Source organism: Emydura macquarii, unplaced genomic scaffold (genome assembly GCF_026122565.2).
Source record: "Emydura macquarii macquarii isolate MOO-44397 ecotype Brisbane River unplaced genomic scaffold, CSIRO-AGI_Emac_v2 contig_2473, whole genome shotgun sequence".
NCBI classification, from domain to species: Eukaryota; Metazoa; Chordata; order Testudines; family Chelidae; genus Emydura; species Emydura macquarii.
Genome location: NW_027132610.1, coordinates 15,193,130 through 15,208,754, shown reverse-complemented (window position 1 = coordinate 15,208,754; position 15,625 = coordinate 15,193,130). Strand labels below are relative to the sequence as shown.

Genomic DNA, 15,625 nt, shown 5'->3' with positions numbered 1-15,625 from the left:
GGATCGGTGAAAAAAAAACAGAGTAATAATCATAAATGTGCAGCAAGCACCACAAAATGAATAGGTCGATTGTCAGTGTTATATTCACAGATGTACACCAAGCACCATACAAATCCTAACAGGTCCCAAAACAGCAGGGCCAGGTAGAGCACTGTACACTACAATGCACTAAGGTAGCTCACTGCACTCTTTCAAAGCCCCCTGAACTGGATAGCTCCGTGTCGAGCTCTTTTAATAACCCTTGTGTCTGGCTGCTCAAACTCAGCAGACAGCTGCTACCTCTCTGCCCTCCAACCTGGCAGCAATTGTTCCCCCTTTTCTATGCAAATATTGTGGAGGACACAGCAGGCAGCAATGACCATTGGAATGTTTTATTTTTTTCCCACTGAGATCCAGTCTTATGAGTAAACAATGCCAGTGTTCCTTCCATCTACCAGAGGCACATTCAATTTTCATTCTGCACCTGAATCTATCCTTGGTGCTGGTGAGATGGCTGGTGTAGAGCTTCATGAGTCAGGAAAGCACAAGGTAGGCTGGGCTCCCCCAGGATCACTACTGGCATTTCAACAGCATCAATGATAATCCACCAGTTGGGAAAGAAAGTCCCTGTTCGTAGCTTTGTCAGCAATCCTATATTCTTGAAGATGCGAGCATCATGCACCTTCTTTGACCAGCCAACACTGATGTTGGTGAAGCGTCCCTGAAAATACATCAACATTGCATAACCATTAGACGCTGTTATGGAGAAGTAGCCCGTTCTGTTGATGTACTCTGTGGCAAGGTGGCTTGGTGCCACAATAGAGATATGCATGCTGTCTATCACCCCACTGCAGTTCAGGAACCCCATTTCTGCAAATCCATCCACTACGTCATGCACATGGCCAAGAGTCACAGGCCTTCATAGCAAGAGATAATTAATGACCCTGCACATTTACGTGACAATGGCCCCACAGTGGATTTTTTAGTGCCAAAATGATTTCCCAGAAACTGGTAGCAATCCAGTGATGCAGACTTGTACAGTGTGATCACCACTTGCTTCTCCATTGTCAGTGCAGCTCTCTTTCTGGTGTCATTCTCTGCTGGAAGAGTGGGGCAAGCTTGACACACAGAGCCAAGAACGTGGCCTGACACATCCGAAAGTTCTGCAGCCACTGCTCATTATCCCAAGCCTGCATAATGATGCAATCCCACCAGTCAGTGCTCATTTCTCAGTCCCAGAAGCGGCGTCCACTACCTTCAGCCTCTCTGTGCACACCACCAATAACCTTGAATTGGTTCTTGCTATGTCCCACAGCAGTCTGTCCTCCAAGAAATCATATTCCCCAAAGTTTTGGTTCTTCTTGCAGCTCTGCAAATACTGCAGGCCTGTGCATCCTGTGCTTGCAATGCTCAAAACAATAGTGCAGAGCTGTGCAGGCTCCATGCTTCTGTCATAGATGGACATGCAGGTGTGCAGGATTTTTTAAAAAGGGGCAGAAATGACATTATGGGATAGAAAAAGTTGCCTGCTGGGAAATTGACCTTTTGCCCCCAATTATCCCTGCATGACTTGTTTCTGCCCCACAATGCATTGCCAAAACTTCCCAGCATGCTGGGATGGTGACGAGTTGCACGCTGGGATACCTATCCATGGTGCACCATACTGTGTTTCAACATAAGCACTCTTGGTGAGTACACGCAGCGCTGACACATGGAGACAAGCATGCGTACCCACAAGCCATATGCTGACTGCGAAGGTTTTCTGTGATTGTAACGTGCATCAGCAAAAGTTTGTGGCCTAACCATGCCCTTAGACTACGCCTGCACTGCAATCAAAGCTGTGACTACAGCACATGTAGACAAAACTAAGCTAGATTTGATCTAGCTAGCTTGAACAACAATAGCAGTGAAGCTGAAGAATCTTAGATGGTTGCATGGGCTAGCTACTCCAGCACAGATCCAGGGTCCCAGGTCAGCTGCCACACATGCTGCTGTGGCTTTACTGCTATTATTATTCAAGCTACCTAGAGCAAAAGTAGGTTGGATACGTCTACACCTGCTGCAATCACACCTCTTATTGCAGTGCAGAACGTTCCCTTAGCTTTCGGGTGGGGTGGAGGAGCCTGACATCCGTGTGGTGTAACATCCTGACACTGAGTTGCATTCATGTCATGCTGTTGAAGTTGAGAGAAATGTTCATCGCACATTTATGCGGTATCACCATGAAAATATAACCATGTGGCGTCAAATATGGCTCCTGTGCCAAAGACCTGCCTGTGAAGACATACTTGTGGCTCCAAAGCCATAGTTTAAGTATCACTGACATACCACAGACAAACAGCACATATCCACAGTACAGAACAGCATCAAATGAATGTGTGATAATGTGCTATTAAGCATTGCACTGACCTGGAAGCATTACTCATTCAGCACAGACGCATAATGCATGCAGCAGAAGGAATTGGGAACCTTTAGGAGAGGAAGTAGAAGGGAGATGAAGGGATCCACACAAGAGAGGCAAAGGCTAATTGATCCAGTTATTAGGACACTAGCGTTGGATTTGGGAGACATGAATTCAACTTCCAGCTCAGCCACAAACTTCCTGTGTGACTGTGAGAAAGTCATTTAGTCTCTCTATGCTGTCATTCCCTATCTGTAAAATGAGGAAGATAGCACTTCCCTATCTCGCAGGGATATTGCCAGGATACTTTGAAGATTGTGCAGTGTTTAGACAACATGGGAAATGGGGGGGCACATATAAATACCTACAACAGATAAAGGAAAGATGCAAGGGTTACAATCCTGGTTCCAGTAAACTCAGTGGCAAAACTCCCACACACTTAATGAAGCCAGAATTTTACCCCATGAGGAAGGACAGGGGTAATTACACAGAGGGTGTGATGTATTCTCCAATCTGGACCATTGTCATAGTCATAGATAACCCTCTCTCCTTACCTGTTTTCTCTTCCCAACCCCCATCAAATGAATGATGGTTTAGACTCATCCCATTTATTGTTCTGTCATATCCTGTTATTCACTTTAATCAGTGAAAGCTTTTTCTCCTGGGTGGCCATATAGCGAAACAAGCATGCAGCGGTAACTCTCATGTGATGGATATGCAGAATGACAGATGAAACTAGTTCAGATTTCATGAAAAGATGCTGAATTCATGTGTTCCAGAAGGGCAGCCTTATAGGGCAGCATTTGCATCATGAAAGACCAGTGTGCTTGGTTTAGCTGCCACTATTGTAAATAGGAAAGAAAGGACAGAGAAGGAAAAGAGACAGCCACAGAAAAAGAGAAAGTAGGTGTCAACAAAAATATACAGGGGGATGAGGATGGTACGTACGGAAACAGATTATGAAAAATAGACAGCAAGAATCAGACAAGTGAAAAGAAATGGAGACATTAAAACTCAGACAAGCCAGGGATAAAGAAATATTAATTCAGAAGAGAGAAAAGCAAAACAAAAATCATGAGTTGAATTCAGAAAGAGCAATGGAAAACTGCAAACCCAAAAGTGCAACAACAGAAGGAAAAGAAACAAGTGCAGATAAGAACTAGACAGAAAAAAAGAGTGGGATTATATTTTAGAAATAAATATGAATCACAGTGGCAATGTGTTAGTGTATTTGAAAATGGGGTACATAACATTCATTTATTAAACATTTTGAGCCAGAATATTAGATGCTCTAAACAGCTGTGTTAAATTTAGGAGAACTATTCCAATTCACACCATCTGAGATTAGGGATTAATATTAGTTCAGATTTAATTTAACTTGAATCCTTTTATAGGTATTAATCACTTGGAAAGCAGTTTTGAAAATATGGTTAGTGGAAAAGTAAGTCAGATATTGTCATGTCTCCCCTCCCCCCCTGTTTTTGGTGAATGATATGATAAAAAGGGGGGAGGGGAGGGGAATACTGAAAAATTAAATTTTGAGGGTCTTTTGGTTTTCCATAGGAAAAACACAAATATTTTGAAAGAAACAATATTTTCCATGAAACTTTTTGTGTCTAACAAAAGGCCTTTGTCTGCCAACACATTTTTTAGGGAAATGGTCCAACTAGCTCTGGTTTGTTTGGAATATGGCTAGTGAGAAGAAACATAGTTTAGTCTGGAAGTTTTTCTCTGCTTGTGACTCTGGGGCCTGATCCAAAGCCCAGTGAAGTTTTTCCACTTCCTTCATTAGACTTCGGATCAGGCCCAGAGCGGACACACACAATTTCTTGGGAATACTTCCTTATGAGCTATATGCACACCAGCCTGTTGAACCGTCTGCCCTCCAAAAAAGGCAAATTCCCACTTGGGGCAGTGGGCTTGGCTGGTGCAGGGTACACCATGTGAGTGTTTTATACATCTCCTGTGCCAGTTATTAATTCTAATTTTCCCTGAATGAAAATTTTCTGTATCTGTAGTTCACTGTGCTATGGACAGCCAGTCCTATGGGCTGATCAAATATCACACAACTAGTTTACGAAATCTTTCTTTGATCGCATAGTTTTTCTTTGGGACAGCAGGCTGTTCAGTAGGTGAACCATTCAAACGATTGATTTGACTAAATCTAAACATTTTACAGGAATATATTGATTTCATCAACATTTTTATGGGAAATTATCAAAATGTTATAATTTTGACTTATGTTTGCAATATAATAGATTAGTTGAAATGATAAAGTCTAAATGTTTCTACCATGGAGATTGTAGATTTGAGATTTCCAAAATGAAATATTTTGGATATTTCATTTTGTGGTAAATTTTGACCTTTCTTTCCGATTTGGAATGAAAGAAGATTTCAGAATGTTGGAATGTTCCACAGAATGGAAATTCCATTTCCCAACCATCTCTGCTCTCAGCTGTTCTGAGGTCATCAACTCAAACCACAGGTGCAGCTTGCTCACAGACAATGTAAACAGGCCAGCAATGTTCAATTGTACTTTACCAGTACTTAGGTTCCAATATTAAATGCTGATTCAGAGTATATAAAAGGTTGATACGAGGAGGAGGGAGAAAAATTGTTCCCCTTAACCTCTGAAGATAGGACAAGAAGCAATGGGCTTAAATTGCAGCAGGGGCAGTTTAGATTGGACATTAGGAAAAAATTCCTAACTTTCAGGGTAGTTAAATATTGGAATAAATTGCTTATGGAGATTGTGGAATCTGCATCATTGGAAATTTTTAAGAGCAGGGGATGGTCTAGAGATTGCTTGCTCTTGCCATAAGTACAGGGGATTGGACTAGATGACCTCGCAAGGACCCTTCCAGTCCTACAATTCTTTTTACACATGCAAAAACAGATTAAGTGACTTGCCCAGTTTCACACAGGAAATTTGTGTTAGATCTGGGAACTGAACCGGCATCTTAGATGTCCCACTGCTGTGCCTTCGTCATATGACTGTGCCTTTTCCATATTACAGTGATTAATATATATAACTGCTTCCATGGCCTCTCTTCTGACAATTTTCAACAGTGCTTCATACCCAGCTGAGCTACTGCTTACATGTCAACTTTTCTTTATTAAAAATGAAGTGATTAAAAAAAAGTCTAAATCAAAGGTTTTTGAATTCTCACACTTTTTTTTTTGCTTATATGAAATGATTATTCAAAGAGGTACATCTAGGAGTGGAGCACTAAACAAAGAAAGGGAGCTATTTCTTTTAAGGTATTAACATTTGGCATGTATGCAGCTTTCTTAAAGTTTTGTAAGTTAAAGTAAACCTTGGCACAACGTAAAGAACTAAATCTTGACCCTTAAACTCTTTCTAATTTAGCTTTCTCTAAAGCAAAAGGAAAGCTGTGAGTGAAGTCCTATTGAAAGTCTTAGGGTAAATCTATACTGACAGCGGCAAAGTCATCACCGTCAGATCGATCTTTCTGGATCGACTGAGTGGTCAGTGTAGACCCACTAAATTGATCAGGAGGTTGACGCTTGTAAACAACCCCCTCAAGTGGCGCAGCACAGTGAAGATGGCATGCAGAAGGGAAGCACAGCAGTCGACGGGTTTTACGCAAGCTACTCTGTGTAGTTTGCGTAACTCCCATCAACTGCCACTGAATCTCCAGGTAAGTGTAGACCAGGGCTAAGACACAGCTATGCCGGGAACAAAGTGGCTATATAGTCCCTTGAAGGAAAACATCCTTAACCTCAATATTGTAGTTTAATTTGAGTGATTTGATGACAAATTTTCACAAGTTGGCTGTCCTGGCACGCTTTAAACACCCAGAACCTTATGTACTTGCCATTGACCTCAGATGGAGTTGGGGGTGCTCAGTACTTCCAAAAATTAGGCTGTAGGGCCATCATTCTCAAAAATGTCTGCAATTTTGGGTGCTTAACTTGGGACAACTTACATGTCTAAATATGGGCACCCAAAAATGAGGCAATCAAAATTAGAGGCCACCTTTGAAAAATTGGACCTTCACCTTGAGGAAACTGTCTGTTTCTTAAGTAGATAACACCTGGGAACTGCCTGATTCTAAGGAGTTTTAGGGCAGTGGTTCTCAATCTTTCCAGACTACCCTTTTCTAGAGTGTGATTGGTCTTGCGTACCACAAGTTTCAGCTCAGCTAAAAACTACATGCTTACAAAATCAAACATAAAAATACAGAAGTGTCACAGCATACTACTACTGAAAAATGACTTACTTTCTCCTTTTTACCATATAATTAGAAAATAAATTGATTGAAATATAAATATTGTACTTGCATTTCAGTGTGATACTTGAGCCTGTTTTTCACCTGTGAGCCTTCACTGGGAGGCAGTGAAGCAACAGCGACAATTAAGTTTTTCTCCATATTGAGTCTGTTCCTGTAGCCTGTTGTCAAACTATGCAAATACTGTATCTAGATGAGTTGACGTACCCCCAGGAAGGCCTCAGCGTAACCCCAGGGATATGAGTACCCCTGGTTGAGAACCACTGTTTTAGGGGAATGGATAGGGATATTAGTGTGGGAGGTCAAAGGGGATTTTTTACAGATGGAAGATGAGGCAGGTCTCTTATCTGTAACAAGTCTCACCCTCACCCTGCTGAAAACCCTCATAGGTCTCCAGCACACATTTTTCACAGTTCCCAATGGGAAGTGGGAATCAGCAGTGGCTAGAAAACTCATGGCAGTGAATTTGTAGAAGGCCTTAGGGGCGGATCCTTTCTGCCATGAGGAAGAAGAGAAAGGGAATTAGGAAATGAAGCAAGGATCTGAGCATTTTAACTGGAGAGGGAGAACTGAGGCATTGAACTCTTGTTTAATATTATATCTGTATTCACGCATGCATGTGCACACAAATGCACACATTTATTTTTCTCCAATTTAGCAGTGCTTTGCATTAAATACATATTGTAATTGTAGTAAAATATTCTGGAGGTATTTGCATGTTGATAAATATGGTTAGTACCGTCAGCCAAAATCCCGTTACCATACTGTGTGCTGAATGATCACTGTACTGCTCAGCTGAGAGTTTTGCCATTGACTTCAGTGGGTGCAGGATCAATAAATAATTGATTTGGGTAATTAGTGTGATCTTGCACCATAGCAGCATGAGCTAAGGTGGGGCTGACCTTAGGCTGATGTGTTTATTTTGCATTTCATTGTAGATACACACAGTGCTGAGCCCTGGTGGTATGTTTTCTGCAAGACAGGAGTCAATATTTACTTTATTTATTGGGTTCACTACCTTTACCTTGAGTTAAGTACATTTCAGTAATATCTTAAAGTGATTTTTTCCTCATTACCAAATCCTCTGTGAGTCAGATTTATCTTCATGAACAACTAATGCTTTTAGGATTCCCTCGGTCTTCTCTCAACAGGAGGGAGACATCTCCACCTGGTGGTCCACCTTAAAACATTGCAAGAGCAAAGCTGTTTTAATGCAGAGTGGGGGAGGGCTACATCCCTTCCTTTGCAAAGGTGTTTTGCCAAAACATTTTACTCTATTGGCAAAGTACTTGATGCATTTCCACCCACTCTTCAGGTGACTGAGTTAGAAGGGGCACAGTAACATGTATTTAGCATGCACAAAATGACATAAGATACAGAAATGTAATCAGGAAAACTAAGCATTGGAATAACTAGAGGGCAGCTGCTCACTTCGGGAACCTTTCCCTGCACTGACTTTTCAGAGAAACTACTACAATCAGAACTGTAATGTGTCCCCCTTTCTCCCAAACCCTACATCATACTAGATCCTCATCATGATTCCACAGTAAAATCTAAATCAGTCACAAATTACAAAGCATCTACTAGTACAGGAACATTACCAGTCATAAATAAATTGTAAATCAGCAAGAATTGGAGAAAATATAGTAGTGCCTGATTTGTTATAATTTGGTTTTTGTCAGGTTTCCTAGATAGATTTTGCCATAGGTTAGACTTCCAATTGCATTTGGGATGACAAATGAAGGAAGCAAACATTTTAAAAAATCAACCTTGCTCGCTCTAACTTACTCTGTATCTGGCACTGGTACAACCTCTGCTGGAATAGTGTGTCCAGTTCTATTGTCCACACATCAAGAAGGAAACTGGAGAGGGTTCAGAAATGAGTCACATGAATGATTAAAGGATTAGAAAACGTGCCTTAGAGTGATAGGTTCAAAGAACTCAATCTATTTATTTTAACAAAGAGAAGATTAAGGGGTGACTTCATTATAGTCTGTTGCTCTACATGGGGAACAAATATTTGATCATGGGCTTTTTAATCTAGCACGGAAAGGTATGACACAATCCAACAGCTGGAAATTTAAGATAGAAAAATTCAGACTGGAAATAAAGCATACATTTTTAATAGTACGGGTAATTAACCATTGGAACAATTTACCCAGGGTCAGTGGTGGATTCTCCATCACTCAACGGGTAATGATCAATAGCTCAATGTCTAGTTAGCAGCCAGTATCAAGCAAAGTGTCTGAGGGGTCAGTCTTGGGAATGGTTTTGTTCAACATCTTCATTAATGAACTGGATGATGGGGTAGATTACACCCTTAGCAAAATCACACATGACACTAAGCTGCGGCAAATTGTAAATACGCTGGAGGGTAGGGATAGGATACAGAATGACCTAGACATAGTGGAGGATTGAGCCAAAAAAATCTGATGAGGTTCAACAAGAACAAGTGCAGAGTCCTGCACGTAGGACGGAAGAATCCCATGCACAGCTACAGACTGGGGACTGACAAACTAGACAGCAGTTCTGCAGAAAAGGACCTGGGGGTTACAGAGAACAAGAAGCTGGATATGAGTCAACAGAGTGCCCTTATTGCCAAGAAGGCTAATGGCATATTGGGCTGCATTAGTAGGAGCATTGCCAGCAGATGGAGGGAAGTGATTATTTTCCTCTACTTGGCACTCATGAGGCCACATCTGGAGTATTGTGTTTTAGTTTTGGGCCCCACACTACAGAAAGGATGTGGATAAATTGGAGAGTTCAGCAGTGGGCAACAAAAATTATTAGGAGGCAGGAGCACATGATTTACGAGGAGAGGCTGAGGGAAATAGACTTATTTAGTCTACAGAAAAAGAAGAGTGAGAGGGAATTTAAGGGCAGCCTTCAACTTTCTGAAGGAGGGTTCTAAAGAGGATGGAGCTAGGCTGTTCTCGGTGGTGGCAGATGACAGAACAAGGAACAATGGTCCCAAGTTGCAGTCAGGGAGGTCTAGATTGGATATTAGGATAAACTTTTTCACTAGGAGGGTGGTGAAGCACTGGAATGGGTTACCTAGGGAGGTGGTGGAATCTCCATCCTTAGAGGTTTCTAAGGCCCAGCTTGACAAAGCCCTGGCTGGGGTGATTTAGTTGGGGTTGGTCCTGTTTTGGGCAGGGATTTTGACTAGATGACCTTCTGTGAGGTCCCTTTTAACCCTAATCTTCCATGATTCTATTATTCTAATTTTTAAATCAAGATTGGATGTTTTTCTAAAAAATATGTCCTTGGAATTATTCTGGGGAAGTTCTATGGCCTGTGTTATACAGGAGGTCAGACTAATCACAATTATCACAATTTTTCCTTCTGGACTTGGAATCTATGAATGTGAACTAGGGACAATGAAAGGAATAGAATAAGCAAAGACTTCAGTCAGCCAGTGTGAATTGTTATTGAAGACATCATTAATTCATGAGCTGCGTATGAATCAAATTATTTTTCCCTTCTTCCTGAGACCCATTAGCTATCTGAGTACAATCAGATGAGATGCCCATTGCTTTCTTGTTGGTAGTGCTGTGTTTTATCCATTTCTTCCCACAAAACCTCTTTTTCTCGTTCCCCATTTGAGCATTGCCCATCTGGTAATGTGGACAGCTTGGCTTTATTTTGAGCCTGGCCAATGACCTAATATTCACCCATTCATCCAGAAATAAAAGTTACCATTCATTTCCGGAGACTGCCTTTTGCATTACAGCGAAAAAGTGTACTTGGATTTTCTCTTTCACCCAAATTCATTCTTCAGTGCCTAGAACATGAGCAATCAAGCTTTGTGCAGGAGGCTGAGCAGGGGTGAGGAGGTAGAATTCACTCTCTAACCTGTGGGGAAGTCATGGGGCACTACTGCACCCCTGTCTAGCTACTCTCCTAGCTTTGAAGGTAGGAATAGTAGCCATTATCCTTCCCCACACCCCTTTGTGCAGAGGGCTTCTCAGTTTGATCACAGATCCTGTGTTTCCACTCCCAAGTTCCACTTCACCCTGGCCTACTTAGAGCTGGCACAGATCTCCCCTTTCAGTATGATGATGACACAGAGGATCCACTTTGAATTTTGTCAGCAGCCTTCCCTCCTGTCCAGCTCCATGATGGGCCTTTCACCAGTATGGAAACTTCCCAAAAGACCTTGAACCAGACCTCCACATCACTTGATTTTTTCCCTAGTGCATAGTATTGCTGTCCTGCCACTTTCAGCTAGCTGTTGAGGTTTTATTTTTAAAAATCAGTCACTAGCATTAATATCATTCAGTATCTCAATCTTTTTCTTTTCAGAGGCGTGCAGCTGATAATTTGAGGAGACATCATCAGTACCAGGTGAAGGCCTATATTTTTAACCTGGGCGATTATTAAATATGGTTGGGATAGGATTTCCCCTGCCTCTTCCTTCCCTCCCTCTGCCATTTTTCAAGAAAAATCTGTTTGGTTGAAAAAGTTATTTTCCATTGAAAAAAGATACTGAGGTAAAATTTCAACTGGCTCTAGGAATTTTACATTTTTTGCAATGGTTTAGAAGAGAAAGCAAAAATGCAGTTGGTTCAGTGAATGTATGTCCAGTTAGCATTACCAGCAAAACTAACACAATCTTTTAAATCTTCTAGGAAGTGATGAGAAATCTCGTTAAAAGATACGTGGCTGCAATGATAAGAGATGCGAAAACTGAAGAAGGACTCACAGAAGAGAATTTTAAGGTGACTATTTTCCTGCTTTGTAGTGTAATAATAAAATATAAAATGACTACAGAGCATCAAACAAACAATCATGCAACTGCCATTCACTTAGAGGCCAGTCTGTGTGGCCGCCTGACCACACGCATACATTATGCACACAAAATCTTGCTTTTTTTGCTTTCCAGTACAATGGCTTTAGACTTTCACAACTGTTATATTAATAAAGAATTATGGGTAGTGAAGCCCTGTGATTGGAGTAAAGTGACCCATTTTACATTCATGGCTATGCCAATGGATGACTAGGTCTGCTTGGGCCCATCATTGAAACTTTTAGGACCATGCCTTTTCCAGCAGACAAAAGAGACAGTTCAGTTGTCTAGTTGGGCATTTTCTCTCGGTAGGGGAATCCAGAAGTGAGGTAGAGCTTGTGTGAACGACCAGACTGCTAGAGCAAGATGAAAGTGGTTCCACATCTAAGGAAAATTAGCTTTTCTGCCATGGAGTGCAGGACTGGATGGAAGATTTTCTTTATAGCCATAAGTACTAGAAACACCCAGTGACATTCTGCTCAGGACACCCAGAACTATAAGCCACTGTGTTACCCGTACACCTCAGCAAGAGAAAGCTTTACTGGACTGTGTGCCCTACCAGTCTGTTGGCTTCACCAGAAAACTCCTCTAGACTTTGCCAGTCTTAACCCAGCCTTGCAGATAACAATCAGTGAACCCCAGTTCCTGAGTTCCCCAGAGAAATCTCTTTGTAGTGTCCAATCCCTCTCATTGTGACACTCAGAAATTAAGTTCACTGCCTCCAAAGATCCACACTGTTAGGTTAGTGAAGATTCACTTTGTACTTCAATATAACAGCACTGAGAGAGTTTATAGTAAAACTAAGAATACGTTTATTAGTAAAGAAGAGAGATTCAAGTGATAATAAGCAAGAGAAAAAGAGACAGATCTGGTTACAAACTAAACAAAACAAAATACACTTTCTAGTGACTAAAACTCAATTCTAGCAATTTATGTCCCTTGCCGAAAACAGCCTGTCGCTTACAGCAAGTGAGCAGCAGCTCTTCTCCCTCAGGCCAGGAGAATCAAAGTTTCACAGGCTCACAAGGTGCTGTTCCCTGTGTTCTCTAAGTGATGAATAACCAGAATGTCTTTTTTTTCTCCATATATTTTCCAAAGTCTAGTGTCTTTGTCTCAAAAGCTAGGCAGATTTCCTGGGATTGCGGACTCGCAACTCTGAAGAGTTCGCTAAGTGCTCTCCTCCATTGCTTATTAGTTTGATTGCTTGGTTTACCTTATATGTAAATGTCATTTAACTGTCCTCTGCCTCTAATCAAGCTGGTCAGACAGGGGAATCCATACTCTTGTGTCCAGAGCAGGATGGATTTATGCACTGCCTCTGAAACACATTTTAAGAACACATTTCCAGTACACATACAAACTTCGTACACACCCCATCCATACACCACACAATGATTTTTGGGACCAGTGTGTCACCAGTTTCCATACAATACCTTACATGACACCTCTTAAATATGTATTATGACAACAATGTGTTGCAGGTAATGTGTATCAGGCCTACTGTGAATTATTATAGAGTGAGCTCTCTGCCAGTTGTCATTGAGGGGTTCTTAGGACCACCCCTTACCTTTTTTTCAATAAAAGTTTATATTCAGGAGATCCTGACGAAGCTAATGGGAGAGAGGATGACCACACCCACCACACCTCTTAGGTTCACTACTGTGCCTTTCCCTCTCACAGAACCTCCCCAGTTTCCCCACTAGCATCACTTCCTTAATTCCCAAATCCTTAAAATACCCAGTTCCTGGTGCTATCCACCTGAAAACTAGTGCATTTTGTAAGGGGTAAAAACATTCAGTGGGTTAAGAAAGAGCAGTGAAAATGCACAGCCTAGTGAACCAAACCTAGATCTGGGAGGTAAAACATCCAGAGTTCTCATCCAAGGACTGCTAATGTTTTGGACGAGGGGTCTTGATCAACTTACATAAGCTCTCAGGCTTTTGCCTGGGAATTATTATTATTCACTTCTCCACCTTCACACAGCATTTTCAAAGCACTTTGAAGATGTTAGAGAAGAATAAAAATTAACATCCATAATACTACATATTTACAAATGAATGTATTTGCTAAAACATTCAGGTGTTGTTCTTTATTACAAAGAGAAAAACGAACAAAAATAAAACAGATTCCCAAGTTGTTAATGCTTCCTATATCTTCCTCACTTTTTAGGAGTTAAAGCAAGATATTTCCAGCTTTCGTTTTGAAGTCCTGGGTTTGCTGAAAGGAAACAAGCTATCTAATCTGCAAACTTCGAAAATCAACAAAGACGACTCTTCTTTGTCAGAGACTGATAGTAAATGTAAGAGTGGAGGAAATGAGAAAGCAAAGAAAAAGAACTTCAGCCTTTTTGACATCACTACAATGATTCATCCAAGATCAGCTGCCATAGCCTCTGACACACATAACATAAGCAATGGAGCTGCACTGATGATGTCTGAGTCCACAAAAGAGAAACAAAAGAGGGTGAACTTTGTAACAGACATAAAAAGTTTTGGATTATTTCACAGACGATCGAAAACAAACTCCCTGGAACTGAGTGCAAATAAAATATATTCTGTATCTGAAGAAGTTTCACAGCAACAGGAGGAAGAACAATGTGAGAAAACAACTGAACTGGAAGGGGAAGAATTAATCAGGAACCATGAATTAAGCGTCCAAGGTCTCAGTGAAAAGTGCATGCTAACAAACAATAAGCAAGCCAACAGTGAGACTTCGGATTCACAGCACAAGGAGAACGACTGTGCTTTAGAAACTGAGAAGACAGAGGTACAGGACTCAGTCCTGCCCACCACAGAGGATTTGCTGGACAAAGAGTTGGACATTAACAGTGACTCAGATACGAAAGACGAGACAGTTGTTCAGGATGATTATGTAACAACGAGGTTGTGATGAGTGTAGGAGACAGCATATACAAATATATATATTTTGCATAGTGCTCTTCGGTGGGATTGTTTAAAAGTTATAATAGAAAGTATATAATTACACTTTATAGTATTCAACAACCATGGCACATGAACTTGTAACATAATTAGGTGAGGGAGAAACAATAGAGGACCCTTATGTTTTGAAGCCTGCTTTAGCTTTCACAATTTGTTTTACATTTTTAATAAATGGAAACATCTTGTATTCTTGTACTGTTGCAATAACCTACAGAAACTTTTTAGCTATCTTTTTCAATTAAAACAAATGCAATTTCTCTCATATGATAGTTGACTCCTATGATAAATATTTTTCTATGCAAATAAAAAGTAGCTTAAACTTGTAAGCCTTTACTTAACTTTTTTAGTTCTTTAAAGATAATGGGCAGCATAATAGTCCATAAGCAGTTCCTGTCAATACAATTATCTAAATGGGTAGAAATTTTATTTGCTTCAAATGTTATGGAAATAAATTAAAACGTAAAATATAATTTATTTATTGAAAGAGTGTTAATAACTGTACATTATGAATAATTATCCTATTCGGTTATTTAGTTATACTTTCCCCCCAAATAATTATGACTCTATTAATGACGATGTTAAAATTTAATTTGCAAAAAATTTAGGTTGTACAAAATGTTTCCTTTCTTATAGTAAACAAAATGTTTATGGCTTGCTACAATTTTGACTGTTTATTCCGAAAGAATCCATAATCAGTACAGCTATTACTTCTTCAAACATCTGCTTTTTCCAAAACTGGACAAACTATGCACTTCAGTATACAATTGCTCATTAGCTTCTGCCTTCACATTACAATTGCATTTGCTAAGAGCAAGAACACTTCAGAAAAAAATCCTTCTAAATACTAGGAAAATGACAATCTGCTAGGAATATTTGAAAGGCTAACCTAACAGAGGTTTTTTGAATCATCACAGAGTTTGAGGGAACCTCATGTATGATTTTATACAAAATATATAGACATTCAAATGTATAATAGAAACTTGACAGTATTTTTCATAAATGATGAGTGATTTATTGTCTTAGTCAAAATGAGTATTTTTTAAATTAAACCGTATGTTTCTTTTTAATTGGTGACTGGTGTCCTATATTATTAAGATAGAATAAATATAAAAAATTTACCCTACAGACTAAAGAAAGGCCCATGGAAACTTGTGAATACACCACAATAAGATAGCCATTCCATTCTTATATTCATCTTGTTGTGGTAGGTTTTACAATTTTTACTGTCCTGTGTGGGGGGATCTCAGCACACAGAATTACCTTA

At 40.3% G+C, this 15,625-nt stretch overlaps 1 protein-coding gene across 1 annotated transcript in view; it reads left to right on the top strand.

Annotated features, from left to right (window-relative positions):
* TRPC4 (transient receptor potential cation channel subfamily C member 4) overlaps positions 1-14,927 on the top strand; it is a 191,618-nt gene extending 176,691 nt beyond the window's left edge. Inside the window, exons 9-11 of the mRNA XM_067563036.1 lie at positions 10,939-10,980; positions 11,265-11,354; positions 13,592-14,927. Of these exons, the coding sequence (XP_067419137.1) occupies positions 10,939-10,980; positions 11,265-11,354; positions 13,592-14,311 (852 nt within the window). The 3' untranslated portion in view covers positions 14,312-14,927. The remainder of the gene's footprint in view (positions 1-10,938; positions 10,981-11,264; positions 11,355-13,591) is intronic.
* The last annotated feature ends 698 nt before the right edge of the window (positions 14,928-15,625 follow it).